The 16,616-nt window shown below is 49.7% G+C and overlaps 1 protein-coding gene across 1 annotated transcript in view; it reads left to right on the forward strand.

Moving 5' to 3' along the window:
• Positions 1-1,287: 1,287 nt before the first annotated feature.
• The window catches only part of APCDD1L (APC down-regulated 1 like), a 52,345-nt gene continuing 37,016 nt past the window's right edge, over positions 1,288-16,616 (forward strand). The window contains exon 1 of the mRNA XM_050745596.1: positions 1,288-2,022. Within this exon, the coding sequence (XP_050601553.1) occupies positions 1,974-2,022 (49 nt within the window). The 5' untranslated portion in view covers positions 1,288-1,973. The remainder of the gene's footprint in view (positions 2,023-16,616) is intronic.

The following is a 16,616-nucleotide window of genomic DNA, read 5'->3' on the forward strand; positions in this document are numbered from 1 at the left end:
TGCAATTATAAATAATCACCCTGCACAATTCTCCTCTTGCCCACAAAGTTATCCCTTTCATAAGAATTTAACATGTGGCCTGTAGCCATTGTCTGCCAGGGAAAGCTCATACCGATTTCGGTTTCAGAAAGGCCACCTCGCGTCTCATAGAAACCAGAAAAAAAAATGTCATTTTCAGGAAGCAAATTGATCGTTTTCCTCACATTTCCATTTGCATAAGGTTGTGCTGTGGCCTTGTTCTAGACTTTTTCCTATTCCCTGTTGCCTCTGGAGAGGAGGAAAGCTAAGGAAGCTCGTGGGCCCGCGGTCCCTGGGTGGACTGAAGGGCTCTTGTAGCTCCTGGAAGCCTCACCCAAGTTTCTGGTAAGAAATCAAAAGGTGAGGTGGTGTCCCCTGGTCCTCTGTGGGATGATCAGCTCACAAAAGTGGGACATATGAGTCTATCAAATGCTTCAGAGGGGCAGGTGGACTGCTCACTGGTGAGCCCCGGGAAACGGGCCTGACCCAGTTCTCCAAACCTTTCCCCAAGGAGGCCACATCTCTGTCTTCTCTCTTCTCTCTTGTCTATTCTCTCTTCTCTTCCCTCTGTTTCTCTCTCTCAATCTCTCTCTCTCCCCCCCCTTCCTGGTTCTCTTTTTACTTCTCTTGATTTCACTCCCTCCTTCCTTTTCCCTCTCTCTTCCCTCCCCTTACTCTCTCTGCCTTTTTCCCCTTTCCCCACTTCCAATTCTCTTTCTGTCTCTTTCTTTCTCTCCCTCTCTCAGGTCTCTCTTCTCTGTCTCTCTTCATCCTCTCTTTTCCCCTCTCTCTCCTCTTACTTTCTTTCCCTTTTTCCTTTTTCTTTCCATCTCTTCCTCTCCGTCTCTGGGTTTATGGCAACGCAAGGAAACCCGCACATCTCCAGCCCGCAGCCTCGCCCCCTCGGTCCCACTTCTGTTACCCGGTGATCCATGCAGGTGGGAACAATCCAGTTAACTTTTCCCATCCGAGTGATTCTCTTTCTCTTCTTCATTCATAAATCCCATAACTCTCCCTGTCCTCCTTTCCAAGGCGCGTGCACTTAACTTCAAGGCTTGCCTGCCATCCAGGGTGCCGCCAGAGTCCCAGTGCCTGGGGTGGGGGCCGGAGTGGACCCATTGGGGTCCCCCAGCCTGTCCTCCGCCTCACGGCTGCCTTGCCTCTGAGCTGCCACCCTCAGCTGACTCACTCAGATGAGATTTGGGGAGTGGGGGGGGGGGAGCAGGAGGAGGAGTTGGGAGGAGGAGGAAAACCCGCCTGGTCGGCTCCACACTTCGCCTGGATGCGTTTGGGTGTGGTGGGGAGGGGTTGAGGGCCTCATTTACAGACAGAGGCCGTGGCTGGCTTCTAAGCGACCGGGTTGGCCACTTTCACTGAGCTTCTGGGTTTGCTGGGATCCAAGTTGACTCGACTTTTCCAGGAGTATCTGAAAGACGTGAATAGAAACTTCCGGGGTCCCAGGGCTTGAGGGGCTAAGGGGAACCCCCCGCCCCGCTTGACCTTCCAGGGAATGGCCTGGCTAGGGGTGCGCTTTGACGCAAGGAGCGCATCGCTCTGGCTTGGCCGGGACCAGAGTTTGGGTAAGGCCTCCTTGCCCACTGCGAAGACAGGCAACTGCCAGGGGACAGACATCTGGGGGAGTGCTGGGGGTCTGAATGGTGGAAAGAGCTGCACCAGGGGCTGTGCGCCCTGCGCGGGTGTGCGAGCCTCGCCGGGGGCTGTCTCCACCTCTTCTGGAGAGTTGGACCTATGAGTGAGCAGCTCCGCTTACAACTATCAACAGCCGGGGAGGCTGAGCGCGTGTGAGCGCCGAGGGGGGCGCAGGACCCTTGCAACTTCTTCTCAGGACCCCAGCCTGGACGCCGGCGCCCGCTGCCGTCCGAGAGCCCAGCGCCCACGCCTCCCCTTGCGCACCTTGAGGGTGCCCAGCGGGCTGTCCTGCTAGCCCCGCAGGGATGCTCGCAGCCATGCTCCCCTACGTTTGCGTCCTGGTGCTTTTCGGAGGTAGGTGCCACCCTCCCCCATCCGGCAAACTGGCTGAGGTCGGAAGGGAGGGAGCTCGCCGTCTGATGTCCCCTAAGGGCCCTTGGGGACTACGGCCCTGGGCAGGCGCGCGCGGCCGCTGTGCTGCGCCCTGCGCGCCCTTCTCCAGTCTCACCTGGCCGGCACCTGCGCGCCTCCAGGCGCTTCCTGGGCCCTGCGGAAGGGAGTCGCGTCACCGCACCATGTGAGCGCCCCTGTACGCTCTGCGCCAGTCGGAGCCTGGCCTGTAGGTACCCAGAGCTGCCCTTTGTGCTGGGCCCAGTGGGACCGGGGCCTCCAAGAAGATACAGGAGGATCCCAGACCCACTGAGCCCCCCGTGGTACGGGACAGGCCCGGTCACTCAGACCAAGGATGCTGAGGTTCTTCGTGCTCACGGAATCCTGACCTGTGCAGGGTCGGGGCTTCGTCCTGCAGCAGGACTTGGGGAGAAGCTAGGGAGTGCTCAGTGGCCCCAGGCTCGAGTTGTGCCCAGCGGGCCTGACAAAGGGGACCAAAGGGCTTCAGGAACCCCTGGTAGAGGAGGCAGTGCCTTCTCCAGGACGAAGGGGTTCCTGGTGGCTCTTCGTGGGGGTGGGGAGTAGGGTAGACAAAACTGTACAAAGGCCAGCTGACTGGAGTGTGCCATCACAGGGGCCAGTCACCACTGACAAAAATGACAGTAACCACAGTTGAAGTGTGCCCAGCTGGGGGCTCATCCCCAAGCACCCTTACATTATGAAAGGCTAAGAATTCTGGCCCTGGGCTTAGACCACCTGGTTGGGAAGCCCAGATCAACATGGTATCAACCCGTCTGGCCTTGGGTAAGCATGGCCATCTGCTCTCTCAGTCTTGACTTTCTCTCCTGTCAAATGGGCTCACAAAATCCCCTCCTCCGTCTGGGATGGTTGTGAAGATTACGAGAGCACGTGCAGGAAGAGCACTCCACTTGCGGCCTGGCCCTGAGCTAGCGTTCAGGGAATGGCAGCCGAGAACCCCGGGGTAATGAGGGGCTGCGCGGTTCCACCGAGCACAGGCAAGGAGCAAAGTCTAAGTTACCTCGAGGAGCTCTTCAATCACAGTCTTTTCTTCCCAGCCCCCATATTTCTAGGCAAGCTGTTTTGGGAAGAGCTGGCAAGGGTGTGAATGAGGGTCGAGGGAGGGTCGAGGGAGGGCGCCTCCGCAGTTTGAAGAGTTGCAGATGCACATGTGGAAAGGGACATTCATCCAGAGGCCGCTTCCCCTGGCAGCCTGGGAGCGAGAGGTCACACAGCTGCCCTTGGCCACAGAGTTGATCACGAGCATGAAAAGAGACCACCTCAGCCCTGCTGCTTCTTTAGAAAGGGCAGGAAAATGTGAACTGGCAACGGTGAAAGGGGGCCAGGAGTGGAAGCGCGCCTCTGCTGGGTGCTGAGATAGGGAGGACAGGATGGGGAAACCGGGTGTCCATCTGCCCTCATCCAACTCTTCCAGGCCGTTGCACCCAGTGGGAATGGGACAGTCTAGAGTGGTAGGACACATGCCCCAGGAGCCTGCAGTCTCAGTCACAGCACAGGACTGTTGTCTTTGGCAGGCCCGAGCTTCCCGTCATGCCAATAAAATCACTGTGAGTGTAGAACCGTGGCTGGCGCCTGGGGAGTCCTGCTGCCCAGCTCCTTGGTGACCTTTCACCACAGCAAGTGAGACAGATTCAACAGCAGAGAAGCCAAGAGTGTTCCAGGGGGCTGACGAGAGAGGGGGGCATCCTGCTCCAGGGTCCACCTGCCCTCAATTCCGACACAGCCGCCAGAAAGGGGGAGGATGCCGTTCAGCCTGCCGCTGCAGCTCCCAGCTCTACCCCGGGCACTCTTTTCCACTGAACGCTTCTTTCAAAAGCTCTTTTCACCGCTGGCTGCATCACCAGGTGATGAGACCCTTTGCTTTAGTAAAAGGAAACGGGACCCAGTTGATCCTTCAGCTACTTACATAATTTAGGTGCCTGAGCTGGGCAGGCCTGAACTTCATGTCTCCAGGTTCCAGAAACTATATATATAATGGCACACCAGCCACCCCACCAAAGGAATTCAGATTGAGTACACACATGTTAGGGGTTCCTAACCTTACCGCTATTGACATTTGGCACTAGATGATTCTTTGTTGGGGGTGAGGGGCCCGTCCTGTGCATTTTGGGGTGCTTAGCAACATCCCTGCCCTCTTCCTACAGATGCCAGTAGCACCTCCTCCTAGTTATAACTGAAAAAATCTCCAGATATGGCCACATGTCTCCAGGGGATAAATTGGCTCCCCAGTTGAGAATCACTGGTATGAACAGATCAAACCCAACGGGTAGCTTTTCAGATGAATCTGTCCAAATCACTGGGTTAGACGGATTTTGTTATTCTTGCTCTGAATGATCAGGAAATCAAAGGCACAGTGGGGCCCCAAGAAAAACAGCATGGCTTAGGTAGTTTCTAATTTGGACGTTGATTTTTCCCATTTGCTCTCCCTCCCTCTTGTATCCGAACATGTCTGCATGGCGGCTGCAGGAGCCCGGCTGCGGTACGGGTAGTCACCCACTGCAGCGAGCCTTCCTTCAAACCCTGTCAGGCCAGATGTGTCTGGTGCCAGTTCTCCAGCTGCCAGCAATGGTTCACGCCACAGCAATTTCTGGCTTTTAAAAATCTCATTACTCAACAATTTGTGCTGGAGGGGGAAAATGAGAAACCATAGCTTCTCCTTTTTTTCTCGCACTTGTATTTTTTTTTCTAATTTCAGCTCTGCTTTTATCTCTTGCCATATACTTTGCGATGGCAAGTTATCATTTAGAGTCAGATTAACTAGGTCAAAATCACAGGCTATTCCATAATAAATTAGTTGTTGACGTGGAGCTCTGTTTTGAAACCCAGAATAAAAACTAAAGAAAATTACTTAAATACACTCATCCAAAAATCTAATGTGAATAGAAACCCGTAATCGTATTAGTTATTTAAAACAAACAAAAAAAATTATCAGTGGAGACTTCCTCTTGCTGCTTTGCGATGTACTCCTCAAAGACGAATCACTGTGGCCAGCTGTGTCACTCATCTTCTGACCAAGGCTGTGATCGCAAAATTCAAAACAACCAGCTCCAGGCAAATATAGCAGCTTCCTTGATTTCAAAACCATCTGGATGGCAAAGCAGTTAGAAGCTACATGTGAAGAAATATTTTTGCAGCGTATTGGAAGTTAACTGTGCTAATGAAAGCTTAAAGCCAGAATGAGCCCCTGATAAAACTTCCAAGATACAGTGGTTCATGCCAAAACCAGCCTGGAAAATGAAGATCAATAGCTCAATGTGAAGGGAAGGAGAAGCCATTAAAATTGGTCTGAGTTTGAGGGCAGCTAGGCTGAGTTGGGGGACTCTTGAGAAGGAAGTGAATTCTGAAGTTGGCACGGAGGGTGGTTTTGGAATTAGACAGACCTGGGTCCTACCTTGGCTTTGTTACCTTCCTGTTCTGTCACCTGGATCCACGAAGCCTCCCTGAGCATGTGACCCAATCAGTGTGTTGGGAATGGTGATAACTGTGACCTCAGGGAGTGCTGGAAGTGTTCAATGAGATGGTATATGGCCAGGACTTAGCACTGAGAACCTGGTGAACCCTCTGTGCTGTCCCTGCAGGGAGTCAGATACTGCCCTAAAGTCCCCAGACATGGGGAAGAAAGAGCCAGGGCCCCTGCTCTCAGGAAGTTGCCATTTCAGCTTCAGCTTGTACGCATCACTTAGCATCTGTCTCCTTTTGGCAGGTGCTGTATTTTCTTCCCCATGAGAACACTTTGACTATCATAATGATATCAACAGCAATAAAATTAATAATTGTTTGGGTTTAACCCCGACACCATGCAGGGCCAGGCTCCATCCTTCTTGCTGCTGTCTCCTGTCATTCTGCCCCAGCCCTGTAGCCAGTGCTACCATCATCAGTTTCCTTATCTGCAGAGTGGGGGTGTTGACAGCGCTCACTGCTGGAGTAGGGTGAGCTTGCTAAGAGGAAGAATTGGGCTGGGCATGGTGGCTCATGCCTTTAATCCCAGTACTTTGGGAGGCCGAGGTGGGCAGATCACCTGAGATCAGGAGTTTAAGACTAGCCTGACCAACATGGTGAAACCCTGTCTCTACTAAAAATAAAAAATTAGGTGGGTGTGGTGGCAGGCACCTGTAATCCCAGCTACTTGGGAGGCTGAGGCAGGATAATTGCTTGAACCCGGGAGGAGGAGGTTGCAGTGAGCCAAGATTGCACCACTGCACTTCAGCCTGGGCAACAGAGCCAGAACAAAAAAAAAAAAAAAAAGAATTGTCTAGCAGAGAGGCACTGACAGAGTCTCAATTCAGTGGACGTGTATTGTGTGCCTTCCTGTGTACGTGCCACTCACTGGTGTGAGATGCAGAAGACAGAAGGACAAATCAGACAGCTCCCCACCTTCATGGAAAATGGGCAACTCAATCTTAAATGAGCAACTAATTACAAGACTGATGAGCACGTTCCCAAGCAGTTTTAGGGGTGTCGAGCCCAGGCTGGGAGGTTCAAGAAGGCCTCCCTAGAAAGGTGATATGTAACTTAGAACTTGAAAAAAGGGGAGGGGCTAAGTGAATGAGGAGGGGGCAGAACAGACAGAATTCCCAGCAGAAGGACTAGTATGTGCAAAGCTTAGATGCAAAAGAAAAGACAGTGAGGGACCAAGTGGTGGACAGTGGACAAGGTCAGGGGTTGGCAGGGGGTGGTTCCTGGAGGGTTGTGGGGCCTCAGAAAATAGTTGGACTTTATATCAAGAGCAATGGAGTGTTCACTGAAGGATTTAAAGCAGGGTAAGAATGAGATGCCTCTAGAAGTGAATTCCCCATCACTAGAGGCATCCAAGAACTAGCTGGATGATGTGAGTAGCACTGGCTAGGAGTTGACCTGGATTTGCTTCCAGCCCTGAAAATGTCTAACTGTAAGCCAGCACATATGCTATCAACAGCTGTTTCGGTCCCTCCCTTCTCCCTGCCCCCATTCAGAGCCTGGTAATAATGACAGTGACAGTGATGGGCTGTACTTACTGAGCCTTCTCTGTGTCCACCAGGGCCCAGGCTCAGCTCCTGACTTACAGCAGCGTTTGAGGTGGGTTGTTAGTCCCATCTTACAACACTCTTGGAAGGTGAAGCTTTTCACTCCCATTTGACAGATGAAGAAACTGAGGCCAGAGAAGTAGGTGACTTGCCCAAGAAGAGCTAGGCAGGGGTATAACTAAGACTCATTTGCAAACTGGAAACCTTGACAGGCAAAACTAGAGGTAACGTCTGTGCCCATTGATACCATAGTGTTGTCTTCAGTTTCATCATCAGGGAAATGAGAAGAATATTAGTACCCCTGAGTGAAATCCAATCCAAAAGGCCGTGACGTGGCCCACAGCACCCTGCCTGCCCTGGTCCTGCCTGCTTCCTCACTCAATGCCAACTACCTGGGCAGCTCCTGGCTTGGCCTCCACGTAGGCAGCATCACTCCCTGCGGGCCTTCACGCTCTCTTCCCTCTGCCTGGAACACTCTTCTGGCTCCTTCTTCCACTCAGGTATCTACTCCGATGTTACCTCCTCTGAGAGGCCTTCCCAGAAGGGTAAAATGGACTCATTGACTCCCCTCGCACACACACACAAACACACACACACACAAAAGCACACACACACGCATGCATGCACATGCACACACATGCACACACAGACACACACGCACACTCACTCACACTCACACATACTCATGTGCGTGCACACAGTCCTTCCCAGCACCCTGCTCTGCCTTTCTGCACGACACCCCTCACTGTCCTTACACCGTGGCCTATCATTACCTGTTTCCCTGTTTAACGTCTGTTCCTCACTACGAAGTAGGCTGCACAAGAAGAAGGCCTGGCCTGTTTTATTGACAGTTCTTTCCCCGGTCCCTAGTATAGTGCCTGGCACATAGTAGGTACTCAGTAATCACTCATATATCCAACATAGTGTAAGCAGCAGCAGACGGGAACCCCAGTCACAGCTGCACTGAAGGGCCCTGCCACCGAGGCCCTCCTCAGCTCCTCTGGGGTCTCCCTAGCCACCTCCCCTCCGCCAGTCCTCTGCTCTGTTGTCTTCATCTCTTCACCTCACCACCAATGCCAACATCTAATTGAGGATGTTAACCACTTCAGGGGGCATTTTGAGATTTAAAATGTTTGCATGCTGTCAAGATGTAAAGTCCATCAGCTGGAGTCTCTCTTGATTTATGGACACTGTCTCAGCCATGTTCACTCTCTCTGCGCTCTCCCCTCCACGTGCTCCTTGATCCCCATGTAACAGTTGTCTCCACACACTTCACAGATAATCTCTATTTCTTCTTAGAGAGGATAGTGGCTGCTGGGCTGGAAGCACCACTGTGAGGCAGTCACTCAGAGCCCACCAGCCTGTCCATCAGCCACATTCCTTCTCACCACAACCTCCATATGCACGCATATGCTGTTTCTTCTGCCTAGAACTCTGTTCCCTGCTGCCAGCCTCCCCTTCGCCTGCAGATTTTAGTGGAAATGCTTAGCAGTGGAATTGCCATGGCAAACTGTGTTTGCTAAATTCTCCCTCCAGCCTTTTTTCCAAATGAGTTGTAGCAGCACCACCCACATGGTGACCTAGGAGACCACTCATTTCTTACATCTTCACTAACCCTTGCTATTATTACTTCTTAAAAATCATGCCAGTGGCAATGCTTGGTGGTTTTTATTTGGATTCCTATAATATTATGAGCAAGGAGAAGCATGTATTTGTGTTTTATAGTCCTCTTGTATTGCTTTTCCAATGAACTGCCTGGTCACATCTTTCTCCCGTCATTATATTAGATGTTCAAACCATTTTTCTTATTGATTTATAAGTGCTCTTTATATACAGAAAAGTAGCTGTCTCTTGTATATGTTGCAATTTTTTTTCAGCTTGCTGTTTGTTCACCCAAGCTTCCTGAAACAGAAGTTGCTGTTTCTCTTCTCTTTCATGTTGACTCCATTGAAACCTGTTTAGGGGTGCATGGGCTACTAGCAAGTGTATATATTCCCCAGAGGGGAGAACAGATGATCAGATATTCCTATCATAAATTACCACTTTGTATGTGTGGGGGGGGGGGCTGTGTGTGTGTTGGGGGGGGTGTGTATGTGGCAGAGGGAGAGGGAAAGAGAGAAGGAGAGGAAAGGAAAGAGTCAAGGAGAGGGAGAAAGACCAACTTACCTCAGAGAAAAAACAGCTAGAGCACTGTGCTAGCACATTACTTCATTTTATCCTCACAACGTCTCTATGCCATGAACACTATTACCCCATTTTCACCCTACTGATAAAGACATACCCGAGACTGGGCGATTTACAAAAGAAAGAGGTTTAATGGGCTTACAGTTCCACATGGCTGGGGAGGCCTCATAATCATGGTGGAAAGCAAGGAGGAGCAAGTCACGTCTTACATGGATGGCAGCAGGCAAAGAGAGAGAACTTGTGCAGGGAAACTCCTGTTTTTAAAACTATCAGATCTTGTGAGACTTACTCACTATCACAGGAACAGCACAGGAAAGACCCGCCCCTGTGATTCAATTACCTCCCACCAGGCTCTTCCCATGACACCTAGGAACTGTGGGAGTTACAAATTCAAGATGAGATTTGAGTGGAGACACAGCCAAACCATATCAGATACCAGGCACTCAAGTCATCCAGCCAGCAAGCCCAGCAACCCAGATTTGTGGGCCACCAAGTTTCATGCCTCAACTGCCAACCTCCAGTGAAAGTTCAGCTCCAATTTCATGCAAATACCTCCCTGCCCTGATGCCTTTGAAAGTACCAGGAATTAAAGCAAAATCTGGACACCAGGAGACACACACAGTCGGAGGCATCTGAGCTGACTGTTTATATAACATGGCTTAATGGGGAAGATTGCAGTAGGAGACCACAGACATGCTAACAAGAACAGTTTTTTAAAACCCCAATTAAATGTTAATCTGAGAGTTGCTGAAGACAGAAGGATCCTAATTGTTCATCTGCAAAGACTGCAGAATGGGCTGGGCTCCAGAATTCAATTGCCCAGGTTCACATTCCAGCTGCTCCATTGACTGGCTAACCACTTGATCCCTCCAAGCCTCAGTTTCCTCCTTTGCAAAATGATGTTTAACCCATGGGACTGCTTGAGTAGATAAGACTGTCCGTGTGGGAGGCTCACTGCAGACCAGACACAGAGCAAGTCCTCAGTAGATGTCACTCATACCATTTATGAAGGTGACAGGACACTGCCCTACAGATTCCAACCTTTGAACCTGCTACATTGCTTCTTCTGGGTGGCTACAAAGCTAACTTCTCCTTCTGGGATATCAGGAGCTTGGCTGGGGAGAAAGAGACAGAAATGGTGTCTGGATGGGTCAGAGGAAGATGGGGATGTAGAGAAGGGTAAAGAGGTGAGAAGCCCAAATTCCTGCTTCCAGAGGTGCAAGGGGACTCAGGTTGCTTTTGCCTGGGGATGTATCCAAATGGCCCACTCTGGTGGCTAGGATGGTACTAGGTGTTTCTGGGAAGTGGGGATTTGGGGAGTTTGTATTTGTTTCCTGGGGCTGTCATAACAAAGTACTATAAACTGGGGGACTTGGAACAACAGACATCCAAAATCAAGGTATCAATGGGGGCATGCTCCCTCTGAAGCCCGTAGGAGGGAATCTTCTTTGCCTCTTCCAGCTTCTGGTGTTTGCCAGCAGTCCTTGGCATTCCCTGGCTTTAAACTCATCACTTCAGTTCCTACCTCCATTGCCAAGTGGACTTCTTCTCCCTGTGTGTCTCTGTCACTGTGTGTCATCTCCTTTTCTAATAAGTACACCAGTCATATTGGATTTAGAGCTCACTCTGCTCCAGTTTGACCTCATTTTAATTAGTTACACCTGCAATGACCTTATTTCCAAATAAGATCACAATCTGAGGTACTAGAGTTAGGACTTCAGCATATATTCTGCAGGGTTGCAATTCTGCCCAAAATGCCTAGTGTTGTATCCAAAGGGCCCACTCTGGTGGGTGGGATGGCACCAGGTGTTTCTAGGAAATGGGAAATTGAGAAGTAATGTGATCATCCAACAGTTGAAAGGTGAGTGGCAGAGGGCCAAACCATATCCAGGGATCCAGAGAGGGAAAGGAGGCCAAGAGGCCAGAATTAAATACCCAACAATAAGCAATGACTTAAATACATCTTGAGGGAATTATGCATATAAAAAATCACATATCAAAAAAAATTGACTAACATGGGAGGATATTTATGACATAATGTTAGAACACGAAACACAATGAACCAGGCACAGTGGCCCATGCCTGTAATCCCAGCACTTTGGGAGGCCGAAGTGGGAGAATCACTTGAATTCAGAAGTTCAAGATGAACCTGGGCAACACAGGGAAATCCCGTCTCTGTAAAAAATAATAATAATAATAATTTTTTAAAATTTGAAAAGAAACACAATATAGTATATTTGATTCTAATTATGTTTTCATGGAGGAGGCATCCTTTTTTTTTAAATGAGCAGTTATCTCTAGGAGGTGGAATTATGAGAAAATTCTTTCCTTGTCTCTATGTTTTTCTCTGTATTTTCTACAGGATCAGTTCCATCTGAGGCTGGGGGTTCAAGGAAAGGGGCTGGGTTTGCAGTTTCACAGTTTTGTAGCCTCCTGAATTTGCTAGGACTTCAGCAAGAGAGGCTGGTTAGAAATGTAACAGAGGCTGAGGTTGGAGAAGTGAAATCTGACCTGGCTTCAGGGCTTGGTCCTGGTGTCAGAAGTGGGATCACCTACAGAACTGGGGATCCTGGGTAGTCCAGATGCTCTTAGGCAGACTGATGTTCCTGGGAATGGATTTGGGGAACATCGGGGCCCCAAACATCCAGATGTTTAGATAAGGCCCTGTGCCCTCCCTGCTGTGAGGAGAGGTGCTTGCCAAAGGTGCCCTCAGTCTTGTGGATGGGGCTTCAGAACAGGGAACTGGAACCCCACTAGGGTGACTGAGGCTACACTGTAGCTGTGGGTGGATCAATGTCAGCAATACCTAACATCCATTGGGTACTTGCCCTTATGAAACACTGTAGGAGCATTATATTATTTCTTTACAACTGTCTTGTGGTTTAGGTACTGCTATTTATCACCACTTGATACCTGAAGAAATGGATGCCACGGGGCTAGGGTGCTTCTGAAGAAGCAGAAGCCTAGGAAGACTACCACCTGGTGGGCTCGTGGCTGCTCAGGAACCATCCAGAATGTGTGAAAGTCCAGACCCAATAAGCCCAGAACTCACAGCTCCCTGGGGGCCCTGAGGTGCTAACAGTCTGTTCACATGGTTGTCTCAGAGGCAACAAGACCTCTTGCTCATCACAGAAAAGAGCCAGGGAAGGTTGGATCCTTTACCAAAGCCAGGGATATGCATTGAGCTACGTGTTGGTACCATTAACCATGGAGCCGTTGCCCTGAGCAATCTGCTCTCTCCTCTCCCTCATCTCAAGTCCTTCTCTGCTAGAAACAAAACTGCAGTGGACAGGTACCAGTTTTGCCTGCCTGGGCTCCATTCCTCCTTCTTTTGCTACAGCAGAATTTCACTGACTCCAGTCCTAGAGGACTTGTCAGTCAAGGTGCTTCATCTCCACCTGAGGTGTGAGTCTCCAGATAGGCCCATGGGATGCTTGCCCCAGGACTTTGAACCTTAAGTGCAGTGACCAGAAGCTAAGCACATTCTGCCCACTGAGTGTCCTGGAGAAACTGCAGAGTGGTTCCCACCAACTGCACTCCCAGAGCATCCCTTGGCTCCATGCCCATCCAAGAAGTCCCTTTTTAGCTTACATGAGTCAAATGTTGCTTCTGTTGCTTACAACCAAAGCAGCTAACCAATATGTCTACAAAGTTTATTTTGAGACCATGCCCTCTGAACAGTTAGCTAAATAATATATGTGCTGTACACCCCTGCTGTTCGCTACCCCTAGAGCTCAATGTGCATTAAAAACAAAATATGAGCTGCCTTTCCTAAGCCTCAATGTTAAAACATATAGAAAGAGGGAGGAAAAGCAATAGCTCATACCCAACCCTACTCTTCTCCAAAAGTATGTGTAGATACAGGAGAGCATGACATGGCTGTATTTAGCCTGGAATTACCAATGACCACAGTAAAACAAAATTACTTGTTCTTTGAAATGTACAATTAGAGTTGCTTTAACATGTGTTTTTGGTGGTTGGATGTGGTTTCTAGATAGTTTGAAACTGAAGTCTACTGCTTGGCCCATCAGCTTTAACCAAATTCTGATGGGCTCCAGTTTCCTTAACAGCAACCCACAGACTGAAATTAAGACCAACTTGCCCGTGAGTGAAAGTGCCTGGGCTTTTATGATGATCAGCATTTGGATTTGTTGTTTCTCGCACAGTCTTGCAATACTTTTGCATTTCCGTCTGCCTCTCACAGGAAATCACTTCAAGGTAACCATGAAAATCTCCGAGAAGATCATAACCTACATGACTGAGTGGCTAGCTGCATTTTGCTAGAAACCCCACCCCCAACCTTTCAGGGACTGTAAATGTTGCCTTAGGAACATTCAGAGACATGTGTTTCTGCCTCTGATGGTGGTTAGGGGCAGCCTGACTTCCGGAAAAGTCGGAATTCCGGTCCCATATAAAGAGTCATGTCCACTGCCACCCAGGACATTCATTATTGTTGCTGACGGGGACCTAGGGAAGAGAGGTTGGGCCCCTGAGTCTCTAGAGCCCTGTAAGAGCTTCAACAAGAACATGGAATAATTTGTAATTTGCATATTTATTGCTAAAGAGCTTCTAAGAGTGTTTGAGTTGAGACCAGAGCTGCTGGACTTCATTATTAAGTGGGTGAAACATATTCCCTGTTTACATAGATAATTTGCTTAGAAAGTTCTTTTCTCTTTTTTTAATTCTGCTTAAATACAAAGACAAACTTCTTTCTCTCTCTACTTCAAATTCTAATTTAGGAGAGCTTAAATGAGTGAGCATGTCTTTACTGTTTCTAGATAACGTCCTATAACTTCAGTGGTGAGAATGTCTCTTCATTCAAGTATTCAGTTCTTCAACAAGCATTCAGTGGGTGCCGACTATGTGCCTTGCACTGTTCTACACCCCAGGGATGTAACAGGGAACAAAATGAGCCTGGTAGAAGGTTTCCCCGCCTCCCTTGCAGCTAGGTGTGGCCAGCAATGTGGCCACTGGAAGGACACAGCCCCTGCTTTCCTTCCCCTGGTAGAAATATAGACCTGCTGTGAGCTCAGTTGGACCATGCTGATGAAGGTCACACCTAAGGATGGGGCAGAGCCACACACCAGAAGGAGCCTGGGCAGAGCCATCACACTGGCCCCAACTCTCCCTCCCACAGATGAAAAGTCAACTTCCACCTCATTGCAGTGGCTGTTACTGTGGGTCTGCATCAGAGCAGCCAAAATTGTGTCCTCATTATTGGAATGAAATGAGAAGTTAAAGGGTCCCCACCAAAGGTGGGGACCAGCCACCCACAGACACATGATGGAGATGAGACTCCAAGAAGGGAGGAAGAGATGTGAGGCATGTACCCAAGGCCTCAGGGGGCCAAAAGCAGTGCCAGGGGCTGCAGATGATGCCTGCCCGGAGGGCAAGCATGGGGGTATGTCTCCAATGACAGAGGAGCTTTTGGACAGAGGAGGAGGAGGCATGTTCTAGACACAGCTCTAGCTCAGCACTTGCAACCAGGGAGGCTGACTGCAGGTGAAGACCAAGGTTATCAAGCTGGGAGCTGTGGCTTCAGCTGGTCTCGAGGTCCAAACAGAACTCAGGTGGCCAGGCCAGACAGACTCTCCTGGACCTCCTCCTTCTGCCCTGCTGGGCCCTCAACACCCTCTTCCCGCCCAAGTGTGTCCCTATCAGCTTCCCCCCAGGCCAGCAGCCCCTGGCCTTTCTTCCTGTACAAGGGCCAATTCAGGAAAACCAACAATATTAACAGAATCCTTTTTCTTCTTTCTTTCTTCAAGAAATTATATCCTTGTTAATCAGGAAATGCAATATCTGAAACTGCATTTAAGCTCCTTTAATAGGTTCTCAATTACCGAAGGGGTTCATTTTGGAGGCTAAAATTTCAGCAACGCCACAACCAGCCTACCCCACGGCTCAGATTAGAATGTTGCCCTTCCGAACAAATTTCACTCTTGAGCAAGATGCTTTTGAAGCTAGCTTACATTGTCTTTGCTTGGCTGACTTTGTACGCTATTGAATTGGAAAATGTGGTTTGTATTATAAGGCCTCTTAATAATGTATTTTTTTGAAACAAGGGACTTTTCCATTGCAAATGAGACAGAGAACGCCATAGTTAGTACAAAAACGCCTCAGTCTGTTTTGAAACATAATTTTCATTAGCCAGGTTTTTCACCATAACAGGGATTTAAATTTTATTTTAAAAACAGCCTGCCACTGGCCCCCTCCTCAGGACATATATTTATGCATATGCCTCCACAGGAAAAGATCTAGAGAGATGCACAAACCGATAATATGGTTGCTGCCGAGAAGGGAGAGAAATGATTGAGGTGTGTGTACAGGGAATTCTGCTTCTCTGCATGAGACTTCTCTTTTAATATGAGAATCTATTAATAGAGGCTGCACAAGGTCCCTTCTGTCACCAGCTGTGTAATCTTCAGTAAGTGCTGCTGGTTGAATTGTGTCCCCCACCCAAATCCATATGTTGAAGTCCTGACCCCCAGGGCCTCAGCATGTGTGACCTCATTTGGAGATAGGGTCTTTGCAGAGGTCATCAAGTTAAAATGAGGTCATTCAGGTGGGCCCTCATCCAGCATGACCTCACAGAAAGGGGACATTTGGACATTTTGACCTGTGTCAAAGGAAGACGATGTGAAGAGATGCAGGGAGAAGGTGGCCATCTACAAGCCACAAGAAAGACCTGGAATAATCCTGGCCCAGCCTCAGAAAGAACCAACCCAGCCTGCACCTTGAGCCCAGACTCATGGCCTCCAGCAGGATGAGAACATAAATTCTTCTTGTTTCAGCACCCCATCTGTGGACATGGTGCAAGCTTGTAGCACCCCAAGGGTTTCTGGTGTCTCAGGATAAAGACCAAACCGCCCCACTCACCTGAGCCTCAGGGCCAGCTCTGGCCCCTGCACCCTCCCAGCCTGTCTGCCCCATGCTGACCCCCGACATTAGCTCTGTGTCTTCCTCGGCCATGTGGAGCCCACTCACACTGCCGTGTGGGGTTCAGCCTGGGCTTCAACCTCTGGAGGATGTAGCTGAGGTCCCTGCCCCGGGGCATGGTGGGGGTTGAAGAGCAAGTGTGTGCTGGGACTCAGGGAGGCATCTCGGCCTAGAAGGTCAGGCCCGTTCAGACTCAGGCCATGCCACTGTGGCCCCCAGCCCTGCAGCATTTGATAAGGCTTCTATCTGGCCCCAAGGGCCGGCTTCCTGGGCACACCACCCATGCAGTCAGGCACACGCTCCCACACTCAGAAGGGCCCCACACTGGCCTTAACGCTCTGTCGTCATCGTCTTGAAATTCTTAATACTTTTTGAACAAGGGGCCATGCATTTTCA

Source organism: Macaca thibetana, chromosome 10 (assembly GCF_024542745.1).
Source record: "Macaca thibetana thibetana isolate TM-01 chromosome 10, ASM2454274v1, whole genome shotgun sequence".
Classification (NCBI taxonomy): domain Eukaryota; kingdom Metazoa; phylum Chordata; class Mammalia; order Primates; family Cercopithecidae; genus Macaca; species Macaca thibetana.